Here is a 14,345-nt window from a genome sequence, read left to right as displayed (position 1 = left end):
CTACAGGATATATAACTCAAATAACTTCTATCTGAATTTTTGAATTACGATTAGGATTAGGATTTAGATTTCTGGGTTTTCGGCATCTATGGCCTTGTTAGCCCGTCACATAGGAGGGATGATCACATTATCTGAGGAAAGGGAAGGAAGAAACTATTGGGGAAAGAAGGAAGCGGTCTGGGACCTATATGTTAGATACCATCCCGGCATTTGCCTGGTGTGAATGAGGAACACCCAGGATGACTGGCTCACTCAGGATGACTGACTTAAAAAAAAAAAAAACTTTACACTTTTTCGACCGAGGGTCCCCACCGGGAATCGAACCCAGGACCGCTCGAATTTTTGTGATTGATTTGTAGAGTTTCAGTGCGCTTTAACACTTTCTTCGGTGACGTTTAGAAATTTCTAAACTAGACGCATTGTTAAGGTCCTCCCTTTCTGTGGAAGTCTCCTGAGAAAGAAAGTAGATACCCTCTTCAGGAATAATTATTATTATTATTATTATTATTATTATTATTATTATTATTATTATTATTATTATTATTATTATTATTATTATTATTATTATTATTATTATTATTATTATTCGTTTAGAAAAGCGTTTGTTGTACAATAATGTTTATCAGTAATTATAATTCTTTATCCTTTCTGTGAGTATTTATCAATAATTTGTCTTCGGTGCAGGTGTTATTACAAAAGCTGTGACGCCGAAACCTGCTGATCTGGTGAATGGAGGCACTGAGTTTACACTGTCAACGTCGGAGAATGCGTTACTCAATCAGTACAAAGAACTTATTAGGGAGCAGGACAAACAACTTCAGGAACTCAGACAACAGTTGGAAAACTTAGAAGTAGAAAAGTCGGCTGCTGAGGTACGTTTACACAAAAAAGGAGGTACTTTTTCGATATTTTGTTGTGTAGTTGAATATTTCCTGGTTTTAGTAAGTTAACAACCGTATGTCATACTTCATATATTCAAAACATATCCATCCTTTTTCTTCTTTCTTTCTTTTTCATGGAACAACTGGGAAACTGATAACAGGAGATGTCCAGTAAAAAATATATAACTCAGTTTAACGTTCTACGATTATGCCCTTTAGGCTAAAGAAGACGATGATTAAAACAAGTGAATGATGATGGAAAAATTGGTGGAATAAGAAAGTGGGAAGAAACGGGAGTACCCCGAGAAAACTCAAGGAAACGATGTTGTCCACCACACACTGACTGGAACGGAGATCAAACCAGGGACTTCATGCACCAGGTGTAAGCACTCTACCAGTGAGCCTCCATGCTCCCATCTCCAGTAATGTAGAAATATAGGGCACCCCCATGCACAAGCGTGAAGAGTTGCATTTAGTCTGTATTTACATTTGGTGCAAAATGAAACAATTTGAGTCACAGTATTGCACCAAAGTTTGTAAAACTTTGTGATTCCTAAGTGAAAACTGAGGTGTACTTATAACAGTGGGAGTGACTTCCGTCCTTGACCACAACAAGATTGGTAAATCGTACCCTTTGGCTCACGTAAAATACATCATAAGTAGGCGCCATAAATTCAAAAACGTAATCAGAGTACTACTGGACGATCATTTATAAATTTTGTGATGTGTAGCGTCGACTGGTAACTGCATCACAATAACACAACCGCCCATTCTTCTTACCAATTTTAGTCTTTCGTGGTTCCGTGTAGTGTTTTAAAGACGTTCTTCTCTTTTGTCTGTTTCTGGCTAAGCTGAAACTGCTGGTAAAAGAAGCTTGATTTCAAACACGAAACAGCACTACACGGAACACGGCCTACAAAGCATTCTTATAGTTACCGGCACATAGCATGGCCGCTCAAAGTTACAATATGCTGGCCGAGGCGAGCTTCCACTTTATTTAGTTGCAGGGTTGGCAGGGTAGTTAGCTACTTTACATTGCACAATGTACCTTGCAGTGTCTCAGAGTTATGAGGTATGTGTATGTGTATAAAACAACCACAATATTCTAGTTAATACGCAAAAATATTGTCGCTCACAAACTGGAATTACGTTCACGTTACACAGTACTGATTAATGTAGGGACGTGAAATTTTCCTTATTTTCTGCCCAAAAGAGATGTTCTTTACGACAAATTGGTGCTATTGTTCGTGTTAAACTGAAAATAAACATTATTTATTTAAAATCGGGTTTTTTCCGGATAGTTGTAATAAAATTTAAATATATTACGCATTTTCCCGGATAAAAATAAAAATGTGTTATAAAATGTAAATACCATCATTTTGAATGAAATGTTGCACTTCGATCTCAAAATAAATTTTAAGACAGAAATACAAGCACACATGTCATTATTAATTTATTTGTATTATTTCTACTATAAGGATTTTTTTTATCTGTTACTAATCCCTCTGTGATTGACTGTACTTGTTGTTATTGGATGCTTGAATAATTGCGTAGGGCTGGCAACACTGCCGGTTATTGGAAAGCTGATTGACGGTAGGATCGCTGTTTGGAATTCGTGTGCTTTTGCAGTGACCTTGAGCTGCCATGCTACGTGCCGGTCACTATACTGCGTTAGTGCTTCCATTACAGTCTATAGTCGTGTTTGCTTCAAGTTCAAAGTAAGTTGGTCACTTTTCAGTGGAATCCACGTTGGCCAGCATAAAGAGCGTTCACTGTATCTGAATGTCGGTAGTCCACAAAAATGTAATTGTATCAGTAGTTTCAGAATGAGCGGACTAATTTGAATTTAGTTTTCGGTGACTTACAAAGACGCCAAGGAAAAGTGTATTCAAATTAATGAAATTGAAAGAGTGTTAGACATCCGGGAATCGAATCCGATTCTCTCCGGCTCACGGTGCCAGTGTACTATAACCACCAAATCAGTACACTACGTAACCCGTCTTCTGATTAGCTATACATTTCTACTGTTAGGGTCAATGAATTGAATGTTGATTAATATAAGGTCCATTGCGTTACTTGAGGTACAGCTCTCAGATTCAAATTGCTTAATTTACATTGAGATTAACTGGTACGACAAATTGTATAGGGTGGTTGTAAGGCGAAATGTTCACTTTTCTGGTGACTGCAAACGAACCAGGTGACTCCTTTGTCTTTCAATAGTCGTGTATTGCCCGTAACTAGAACTCTTGTTAAGACATTTTCTTATGCAGATTTAGGCTAAATACTGTATTTCCATATTAATATGTTCACATATTTGTGGGACTGTAATTAAATGCCAAAATGTAAACAAATTACTAACAGTATATTGTAATGTCTGTTAGGTAGAGACAGTAACAGTCTGGAATTTAGCCCTTCACGTAATTTGTTTTATGTGATATTATAAAAACAGTCTTTGCATCTACAAAAAGAATATATCAGAATCTTCCTTATACCAATTTAGGTGAAGGAAGGAAATGTTCTATACGGGAACCCCTTAGCTCATAGCAGCCTCCAGGGCGTCTGTAGCGACTTCAGGATACGAAACTTTGGTAATCTCCTTAGCTCATGGCAGCGACCAGAGGTTAAGGTTGTAGTTAGGAATCCCCTTAGCTCATGGCAGCCTCCAGGGCGGTCTCGGAACCAAGTATAGGTTAAGCGATCAGTGGTCAACTGATACTTCTTTCCTCTTCGAGTCAATTTTTATCGGTGATTTCTGGGTGGCTCGTTCCTTCTCGAGTCCTGTCATGCTGGCTTCGTGTCTTCCTGGTTATTTTATGTGTATCGTCTACTTTACTGATGTTTGTAAACAATAGCATGTGTTATATGGATAACATGTACTCGCACTGAAAGGTAGGGATCTTACATTATTAATAACAAATAGTCGAAACTGTAAATCAAATTATTATTAATATGTAAAAAGAAATGAATTTAATGTATTTTGTTAAAATGAATTAACTAATCATTCTCATATGCCTAAAATATTTCAAGAACAGCAACATCCTTCATCAGTTATGGTTAGAAATCTGTTTTCAATTACTTCTCATTTTTACAAAATCGCATCTGTCCTCGTCTAACAAACTGGATCTTGAAGCACTTTCTTAACTTGCTGACCAGCTACACTTTTTTAAATAATAATAATAATACCTTACCTTACCTTACCACTTGGCGCTACAGCCCTGGGTGGGCTTTGGCCTCTTCCACTATTTGCCTCCACTCTTCCCGATCTTTGCATTTTTCTTTCCATCCTCGAACCTTCAATTTTTCCAAATCACTTTCCACCCCGTCCAGCCACCTGGTTTTTGGTCTTCCTTTTCTTTTGCTGGAGTAGAGTCTTTCTTTCATGATTTTGTATGGCATCCTGTCGTTGTCCATTCTTATTACATGTCCTAGCCACCTTAGTCGATTCGATTTTATGAACCTGACTATATCCTGATTCTCTATTATGTCGTTGATCTCTTCGTTTGTTCTGATTCGCCAGGTTTCTTGTTCTTTAATTGGTCCGTAAATTTGCCTTATTATTCTCCTTTCGAAGGTTCTGAGTTTTTTCTCGATTTCTTTTGTCAGTGGCCATGTTTCGGAGCCGTATGTTACTACTGGTCTTATTAACGTTTTGTATATTCTCATTTTTGTTCCCCTACTTGTGTTTTTACTTTTTAGTAACTTCATGTTTGCGCAATATGCTTTGTTGCCTAGTTGTATTCTTTCCTTTACTGTATATTTTATGGAGTTTTTATCTGTGATTGTTAGGCCTAAATATTTAAACTTGTCTACTTTTTCAAATTCTTTACCTTCTATTATGATTGATTTTTTATTTCTTTCTGTTGCGTACGCTGTTATTACCATGTACTTTGTTTTCTTTATATTTATTTATTTATTTATTTATTTACTTATTTATTTATTGAACAAATTCTCAGATACAGCATAACTTTGCCATTTTACACAGGGACATGCTAACAAAAGAAAGAAAAAAACAAGACAACAATAACAACAACATAGAAAAAAGAGTGTAAAAGTAAAACTATTCCGTCAAAGCTCGTTTAATTGCTCTTTCAAACACTGGGTAGCTCGAAAAGAATGTCCACATCAGTTGTTACTTGATTGTAACAGTTTGGTATTCTATAAAAAAGAGACCTCTGTGTAACAGCCAATCTAGGACGGGCAAGATGGAATAGGTGGGTATTCCGGGTGATGCGGGAAGGGACACGTAAGGATAGTTCCTGAAGTAATATTTCCGATCTTAAGCTTCCATTAACTATTTTATGTAGATATTTCAGGTCAGAGATAATTCTGCGTACTTCAGGAGTCTGAATATTAAGATGTCGCAAGAGCTCCTTCTTAGATAATATTCGAAGTACAGGAACACGAAAACGGACTATAGCGATGTAGAAATTGAGAACAGAATCAAGTCTGGAGAGATGTGTAGGTGCTGCCATGGCCCATATGGGAGAGCAGTATTCGATCTTGGGCGCTATTAAAGTCTTATAAAAAGTTGCTAATGAAGAAACAGTGCGTAGTTCGGTGAATCGATAAAGAAGTCCCAACATGCGCATTTAATTCTTTAGTATTGAGGAGATGTGGTCAGAGAAGGTGAGTTTTGAATCAAAGATGACACCAAGATCGTTATGACTAGCAGAATGTGTGATAGGGGAATCGTTGATATGGTATGTGGAGGGGACAGGAGACTTTTTCAAAGTAATAGTAATACTGTCACATTTCTTACTGTTGAGTTTCAAGTGCCACATTTCACACCAGCCCGTAAGGTAATTTATGTCTTCCTGTAGAGCAATTGTGTCATGGAGACACGATATTTCTCTGTATAACTTACAATCGTCAGCAAAAAGCAGAAGGCCACTAGGTTGAGCTGATAAGTGCGTGTAGAGATCATCCATATACAGGACAAACAGCAGAGGCCCAAGTACACTCCCCTGAGGCACCCCTGAGATCACGGGTTGGGGGTTAGAAGTCACCCCTGAAAGAACAACTCTCTGTTTACGGTCCTTCAAGTAGCTTGTGATTAGAGAGAGAAATTTTCCATGTACATTAAATCTATTGGAGAGTTTATGAAGAAGATGAATGTGACTGACAGAATCAAAGACCTTCGAGAGATCAAAGTAGATAACATCTAATTGAGTATTGTTATTTATACATTTGACTGCACAGGAAAGAAGAGTACTTAAGTTTGAGAGACTTGAGCTTTTCGGTAGAAAGCCGTGCTGAGAACTATGGATGTAAGGTGAGGTGAATTTAAGTAGCCTGTCTTTGATTATTTTTTCGCAGATAATTGATATTACAGAAAGAAGAGATATTGGCCTATAGGAGGATACATGATCTTTAAGTCCTGATTTGTATATTGGGGTCACGTGAGCTAGTTTCCAACTGGTGGGATAATACCCTTTCTTGAAGCATCTATTGAATAAGATAGATAGAGGAACCGCAATAACTGAAGCAGTTTTGTTGAGAAAGAGAGGACTAATTTTATCAGGTCCAAGGGATCTATGTGGAGATAACGATAGCAAGAGAGCCAGAACTTCGCCCGGGGTGGTAGAGAGAATGGATAAGGTGTCCGAACAGATGGGGTAGAGAGGGGGGAGATGGGTTGTAGAGGGAAGGTAAGTAAATGTTTTGCAGAAGTAGTTATTGAAGAGGTCAGGTCTTTGATCATCACTCGCTACAGTATTTTCATCTTGAACTGTTGCCGGTATGCCCGGAGATTTTGTTCTAGATTTAATTACAGACCAAAAGACTTTAGGGTTACTAACAGTAAAATCACCAATTGAGTCCATGTATTCAAAATATTTACGCCGCTGTACCTTCTTGGCAAGACTTCTAATTCTAGCAAAGTTTTTGTATGTGTAGTCACTCGGATGTGATTTCCATAGAGTCCAGGCAAGCTTTTTGTTTTTAAGAAGTTCACGAAGTTCATTGTCGTACCAGACCGGAAACCTGTTCGATTTTGATGCTTTCACCGGCACAAAGTACTTTATGGCTGAGTGGACAACAGATGTAAATAAGTCCACAGCGTCGTCAACAGTTCCTACCTCTAACAAACACCAAGGAAATAGTTCAATAGCCCGGCAGATGTCACCCCAGGGGGCTTTCTTCCAAAGAAGTTGTGACCTGCTTTTGAGGGGCTGGTTTGTAGTAGTGGAGGGGAGGAAATCGAAAGAAACGTCCAAGGAATCGTGATCCGAGGGAAAAAGATTTCTGCATGGGACAACAAAACGAGGTTCTAAGTTAGAGAGAATATAGTCAAGATTGCTATTATTGCGGGTATTATGCATATTATGTTGACCTAGACCAAGTCCATGAATAAAATTGTCCATGAAATAACTGTCGTTTCCATCTTTAGCGACGCCATGCTTGCTGTCCTGCCACGTGATGGAAAGGTTGAAATCACCCAATAGGATGACGTCACCGTGTGACAACTCATGTAAGAGTGAGTCATGGCAAGCTTCTAAGATGTGCTGGGGGGTGTTCTTGTGCGGCCTATAGAAGCACCCAATAAACACAGAACGACGCTTTGGAATAAATACTTCCACCCAAATAAGTTCACAATCCCGTTCGAGATCCAGTCTTCTCTTGCTCTTCCACTTATTATTTACAGAAATCATCACTCCACCACCACGAGTTATGCGGTCTTTGCGATAAATGGTGAAATTATTAGAAAAGATAATTTCACTGTCGTTCACTGATTCATTCAGCCACGATTCGGTCACTGCGAAACAATCCAGTTCCCTTATCTCACCTAGGTGCAATGAGCACTCAAGTAACTTGTTTTTAATGCTACGAACATTTTGATAATATATATTGAAAGCACTGGTGTAATATGGACAGGGTGGGCCAGGGTTTACGTGAATATCACCACAAAGGAGGAGAAAACAAACGAGAATGAGGCACTGTTTTTTTGCTTTTGACTCATACCTTGGCACAAAATCACTGGTAGTTCCTCCGTCACTGTTAGCAGTACCAGAGAGAGCACATGGCGGTCCTCTTGGTATGAAGGCAGCAGCAATAAAATTAAATGATCTTCCACTACACTTCAGTCCATGTTTCATTGGCAATGCTTCATTTGGGAAAGTCACAGCACCGTTACTACATGAAGACAGTAGAGCACGCACATAAACACTACACACAACCACGAAAAAAAGGTAAACAATAAGAGCACCACTTTGCATCGACTTCGAGCTTGACGCCATCTTTTCGCAGTCCTATTTTGTTAACCTCTTTCTCTAGCTGTGTGTATGTTTTCCTCATGTCTCTCTCTGTGCGTGTTACTATGGCTATATCATCGGCATAGGTGCATATTTGTGTGGTTTTCGTGAATATTGTTCCTCCTTTATATATGTTGCAGATCGCGGCGTGCAGTGCTATTATGAACAATGTTGTGGATAAGCTGTCACCCTGTTTCACTCCTTTATAGTACTTGAATTCTTCGCTTAGACTGTCTTCTATTTTTACTTTTGCTGAGGTTTCCTCTAATGTCATGTGTGTGAGTTTTATCAGTTTCCCAGGTATCTTGAATTCCTTCATGGCTTTTATTAGCTGCTTTCTGTTCACGCTGTCAAATGCTTTCTCATAATCTACAAATAGGATATGCAATTTTACTCCGTGTTCATAGTGTTTTTCAATGATCTGCTGCAATGTGAATAATTGGTCTGTTGTGCTTTTATTAGGTCTAAACCCGCATTGATATTCTCCTAGTATCTTCTCAGTGTGTTTCTTTATTCTTTCATTGATTACCCCTGTCAGAACTTTATAAGTTGTGTTTAACAGCATGATTCCTCTGTAATTGGAGCATTCAGTTTTATCTCCTTTTTTGTGTAATGGTATGATTATTCCTGTTTTCCATTTTTCTGGTATCCTTTCTTCTTCCCATATTTGTTCTATCAGCCTATGTATTTCTTCTTTCATTCGGGTTCCGGAGTGTTTTAGCATTTCCGCTACTATTTCGTCTTCACCTGGTGATCTGTTGTTTCGTAGTTTTCTGATGGCTTTATCCACTTCTTCTTTTGTAGGTTTATTCTCATTGTCATCACTGTCTGTATTATCTGTCTCTTGCTGAGTTCCTTCCTCACTGGAGCTGTTCTGTTCATCAATTTCACCATATTGTGTTTGGAAATATTCTAGCCATCTCTGTAGTATCTTCTGTTCATCTCCTATCAGTTCTCCACTTTTATCCCTGAATCCTATGTTTCTTGGTAAGTAGTCTTTGTTTATTCTCTTTATTGCTGCATAACACTTTCTTGCTTCATTTTGTGTGCTCAATGCTTCTATTTCTTGTATTTCACGTTTCATTTTTTCCCTCTTCTTTCTTCTGCACATTTTATTAGCTTCTTTTCTTAGCTCTCTGTATCTTTCATACTTGCCTCGTGTTTCTCTCTGTAGCAGTTTTTGTCTTGCTTTATTCTTTCTGTCTATTATATCCTTACATTCTTCGTCGTACCAGTCTCTAGTCTCTTCCTTGTGTTTCTGTCCGATTGTATTATCTGCTGCTTCTTTCAGCGCCGACTCTACCCTTTCCCATTTTTCTTCTATTGTTGTTCTCTCGTTTGTTTCCCAATTTTGCACTATATTGTTTTTCTTTCTTTTTCATATGCTTGTATGTTCTCTTTTGTTTCAAATTTATCTACGTTCCACTTTTTTCTTACTTTCTTTTGAGTGTTTTGCATCTTGCTTATTTTTTCTTTGAGTTTGACTTTAACTAGAAAGTGATCAGAGTCGCAGTTATATCCTCTGTGTGATCTTACGTCCGTTATCGATGTAGCATGTCTTTGGTTGGTGATGACGTGATCTATCTGGTTTATAATATTGTTATCTGGCGATTTCCATGTTCCAAGGTGTATTCTCTTGTGCGGGAAATAGGTGCTTTTTATGGTCATTTTGTTTCGTATTGCAAATTCTTTTAGTAGGTTTCCATTTTGGTTACTTTCATCGTGGAGTGAATATTTTCCAGTAACTTTGTCAACCGTGTCTTTATTTCCTATTTTCGCATTGAGGTCTCCTAGAATTATCACCATGTCGTATTTGGCTATCTTGTCACATGTTCTCTCCAGTAAATCATAAAATTCTTCTTTTTCTTTTTCACCTTTTTCTTCTGTTGGAGCGTGTACTGATATTAAGGTTATATTTCTGAATTTTCCTTTGATCCTTAATGTGCATATACGTTCATTTACTGGATTGAATTGCAATACGCTTTTTCTTATTTCTTTCCGTATTATGAAGCCTGTACCATATTGTCCTGTTCTTGTGGGTGTGCCACTGAAGTAGACTGTGTAATTCTTCTTATCTATTCTTCCATGGTTGTGCCACCTTATCTCTTGAATTGCGGTGATGTCTATTTTGTGCTCTGTGACTTCGTTTGCTATTTCTTCCATTTTTCCAGGTAGTAACATTGTTTGTACATTCCAGGTTGCCAGTATCAGGTCCGTTTTCTTTCTCCCGTCGTCTCCATTCTTCTGTCCTATCCGAGGCAATGGTGTAGTTTTCTGAACATCTTGTTTTTCCGAGACAAGGTTGTTAGCCCTGTGCCTAACCCCCAACCTGGAGGACCAGGAGTTTTCTGTCAGGGTCGTCTTCCCTTAGCCTTTGTAGGTCCTCCTACCAACTGCAAGGCAGCAGTGCTGATTTGGTCCGCCCCGAATTTTTCGGTACCTGCTGTATCTAGCAGGCCTTCCCCAATCCGCCACCTGGGGAGGCGCCTGGTGGGAGTTCAGCTTCTCCCCCAGGAATAATAATAATAGTAGTAATAATAATCCAAGATGAGGAAATTATATGATTGTACATATTCACAGGAGGACACTTTACACATTATAAGATGTGTTTTTATCTTTTCGAAATGCGAATGACGAAAGGAGCAGGTATGCTTGAAATGTTTTAGAAAATCCATTATGAAAGCATATCACGGGCGAATAATTATTTCATTTTATTATTAATATATAATTAATGTGTAGTTCAAATTTTGTCGTTCAGTTACAGTTATTGATAAATCAGAAGCAAATTTGAACAGCATAAATTTTATATGAATTGTCACTTTATCTGTTACCCTTACAGACTCAGGTAGAAGAATTAAACTCCACGGTGCAGCAACTCCGGGATCAAAACATGCTATTGAAGGCGCAACAGAACACAGCAGCTGGGATGATAGGACAGGGTGATGTTCCTGCTGCGAATGTGAACCTCGAAGTGGAAACTCTTCGAAATGAAGTGGAAGAACTAAAAGTGCAAGTAAAGAGGTGGAGAGACCTAGCGGAGCAGAGGGAAACGGATATTAAAGTTCTTGTAAGTAGGTATCTGTATTTCTTACCTTATTAGGCTATCAGAAGGGCTTTTTGATGCTCACAACAGATGTGGATGTGTTGGAGCGTCATAAACAAAAGGTCGAGTCATGCATTTAAAGGATGTATATTTAAGGTGCCGTTGAAAGCTTAGAGGAAGAAACAGAGCAAACTCCAAAATACGAGGGGGAGTCCCAAAATAAGTTTGCCCTCTCGTTTTTTCCCAGGAAAGCGAACGCAATGGGCGAAACAAGATAGCGGCTGCAAGCGCAACACACCCAGACACAAGTGGGTACCGTTCGCCCCGCTATCCTGCAGATGGCGCCGTCGCAGCGTCTGCGCAAAGCGGAAACGAGTTTCTCAGTCTGAGCCTGATAGCTATGGAGAGAAAGCGCGGTTCGACGTCATAGTCAAAGGAGGAAGTGCGATCGATTGTCCGCTATGAATGGGCACGTGGCGTATTGGGAGCAGAAATCCATAACCGCCTCGTGTTCTGTTGCTGGATAACAATGCGAGACCATACTCAGCGACGGCAACGCAAAGCCACATTGCAGCTCCTGGGTGACAGCGCCTTGCCCATCCGCCATACAGTCCCGATCTCGCACCCAGTGACTTCCATCTGTTTTCGGCTTTGAAGAAGACTCTGGGCGGCAGACGCTTTAGAAGCAATGCTGAAGTCACAGAAGGTGTTCGACGCTTCTTCCGTATGCACAGCCCTGAATTTTTCCTGGAACGGTTTTTGAAGCTTATAGACCACTATGACAAATGTCTTAATGTACGTGGTACTTACGTGGAAAAATAATGGTACGTCTGTTCTTGAGTGCCACATGGTGTTCTTTGGTCTAGCATCACCACCTATGTCCACCGTTGCCTGGGGGAAACTTAATTTCAGACTCCCCTTCGTATATTAAGTGGTTTTTGGAAATAAGTAGGAACTTAGTTACTCGAAACGTTCGTAAAGAAAAATTCGGCTAACCTTGACATTGATAATTGTAGTTCGTCAGAGTGTATCTGGGATAGAATAGAGATTATTAAGAAATTTTGATTGTTTTATTATAACAAAAGAAATTATATCCGTTGTATGTAAACATAATTTATGGTATTAACTAGATCTCAGTTATTCAGCTAGTCATCTGTGTTCAGTATTATATGTTTATCCTAACTGTACTTTTTCCTTTTAGAGTAGTTTCATTATGAAGCAAATTACACCAATCAATCGTTCGTAATTTTCTTGTTTGATTCATATTTTCCTATATACGGTATTTATCCGATTGTAAACCGAACTTTTTCTGCTTTTTTGTTGGTTCAAAAACCGTCTCTCGACTTAGAATCGGTGTCGTTAGTACGACCGTAAAGTAGACAACACCTACTATCTACGTGAGAGAAAAACGTTCCGAAAAATATCGCCAAAAGCTGTCTGTAAGTACTATCCGAACTGGCTATAATTTTCCTTGTTGGATTTTCACAAAAGTCTGAAATGGGCCTGCGATAGTAAACAACATTTCGTTCTCTATGCCTTATGGCTGGATAGTAAACAACTAAATTAATCTAAGTTCTATATGGCTTATGGACAAGGAAGGGCTACGACCGGGCAGATGGTATACGCTGAACTGGGTGATGCGTGGTCAATGGATCGGCATTCAACATGATTGTTTCTGATTTTGAAAATAGGAATAATCTGCCTTTTAATTCAGATACATACCCAGTTACTTTACGATATTGGGTTGCTGTTTGAAATATCTGCGCTTTCCACTGGAAATCAAACTTGATATCACTAACGCGCTAAACGTTAGACAGCGTGTGAGTGCAAACATTTTTCTTCTGAATAGTGAAGTTTCCAGAGAAAATGAAACCACGGCTCGTGTATACTTTCTTAATCAATATTATTGGTAATATTCCAGTAAATGGAATCTTAGCAAATGAAATAATGTGAATATAATAATTTAGACTTTTTTCTCTCTCACTTTCTTGGGAGAGGATTTAAATTTAGGGCAGACTACAAGTCTAAGTTGTTATAAGTTTATAATAAGAATAAGAAACAAAAATAAGTTCAGTTTGTTCAATATTTTCTTATACATTTTTTCTCTTTTCTAGGAAGAACAATTTTCTCAGGAACCGGAGTTAATTCAAGTTGTGACTGATTCTTCGTCCAGTGAGGAAATTACGAAGCTACGAAAACAAGTCTCAGAGTTGCAAACAACTGTCAAGGAGAGAGAGAATGAAATTGAGAGCCTGAAAAATCGCAATGTGATGCCTGTGCCTGTAGGAGGCACAGATTCACAGGTGAGACCTTTGTCGTTTTTTAAATTTGCAACTGTTGTATAATAAAAAGAAGAATAATAATTAAAAAAAGAATACTCTTGGTCGCCAAGAATAGGTTGCGAATTTGACCATTATATAAAATTGGATCCAGGGTGGGTTGATTTATAGCAGTCTGATTTAAATCAAATTCCGAAATAAATGAATTTAAAGTTAAAATAACTAAAATGCCGCTTCTGTTCTATTTCCATTGTGAAAGATAATAATCATAAAACAATGAGACCCAAATGTATGTACAATATAGTATGAAAACGAGTGTTTTATGCAGAGGATGATTAGGGAAAATCCCGTTTTGAACGGGTAACGGGGAAATCCTGCTCTCTTCTCTTTGTAACGTAGGGTTTTTAAATCGTTAACTATTCCAATGGGGAAATAAGCATGGACATTTAAGACGAAAAGACCATGGACCTTCGGTACTTGGGGTCCCTGGTTCGATCCTAGCTCGCGCCGTGTGGATTTTGTGCTGGACAAACACCGTGCTCGTGCGTTTTCTCAGGGTTCTTCCGTTTCCTCACTTTCTTCATTCCACCAATTCATTTACTTCTCATCATCACCGTCTCCTTTAGCCTAACCGACATAATCGTGGGACGTAAAACTTAAAGATTTCATTTCACTTCTGTAATGTCTCAAAATGTGTACTGCAATATAAAACCCAGCAAGTCCAAGGTGCGAGCTATTATACGATTTCTTACGATAAAACAATATTTATCAGCAGCTATTAATCGGGAACTTTGTGCCTTGTATGGATCAAGTGTGATAAGTGAAGGAGTTGTTCGTGAATGGGTTCGTTCATTTAAAAGTGGACAAACAAACATTCATTACGAAGAGGGGA

General features: G+C 38.6%; 1 protein-coding gene across 1 annotated transcript in view; it reads left to right on the top strand.

Annotated features, from left to right (window-relative positions):
- The window catches only part of p115 (General vesicular transport factor p115), a 91,632-nt gene that overhangs the window by 66,868 nt on the left and 10,419 nt on the right, over window positions 1-14,345 (top strand). The window contains exons 13-15 of the mRNA XM_081760502.1: window positions 685-872; window positions 10,971-11,198; window positions 13,289-13,477. Coding sequence (XP_081616628.1) covers window positions 685-872; window positions 10,971-11,198; window positions 13,289-13,477 — 605 coding nt within the window. The remainder of the gene's footprint in view (window positions 1-684; window positions 873-10,970; window positions 11,199-13,288; window positions 13,478-14,345) is intronic.

This window comes from Thermobia domestica, chromosome 5, assembly GCF_964235325.1.
Source record: "Thermobia domestica chromosome 5, izTheDome1.hap1.1, whole genome shotgun sequence".
NCBI lineage: Eukaryota > Metazoa > Arthropoda > Insecta > Zygentoma > Lepismatidae > Thermobia > Thermobia domestica.
Note: the sequence above shows the minus strand (reverse complement) of the source record. Positions and strands in the feature narration are given on the sequence as shown.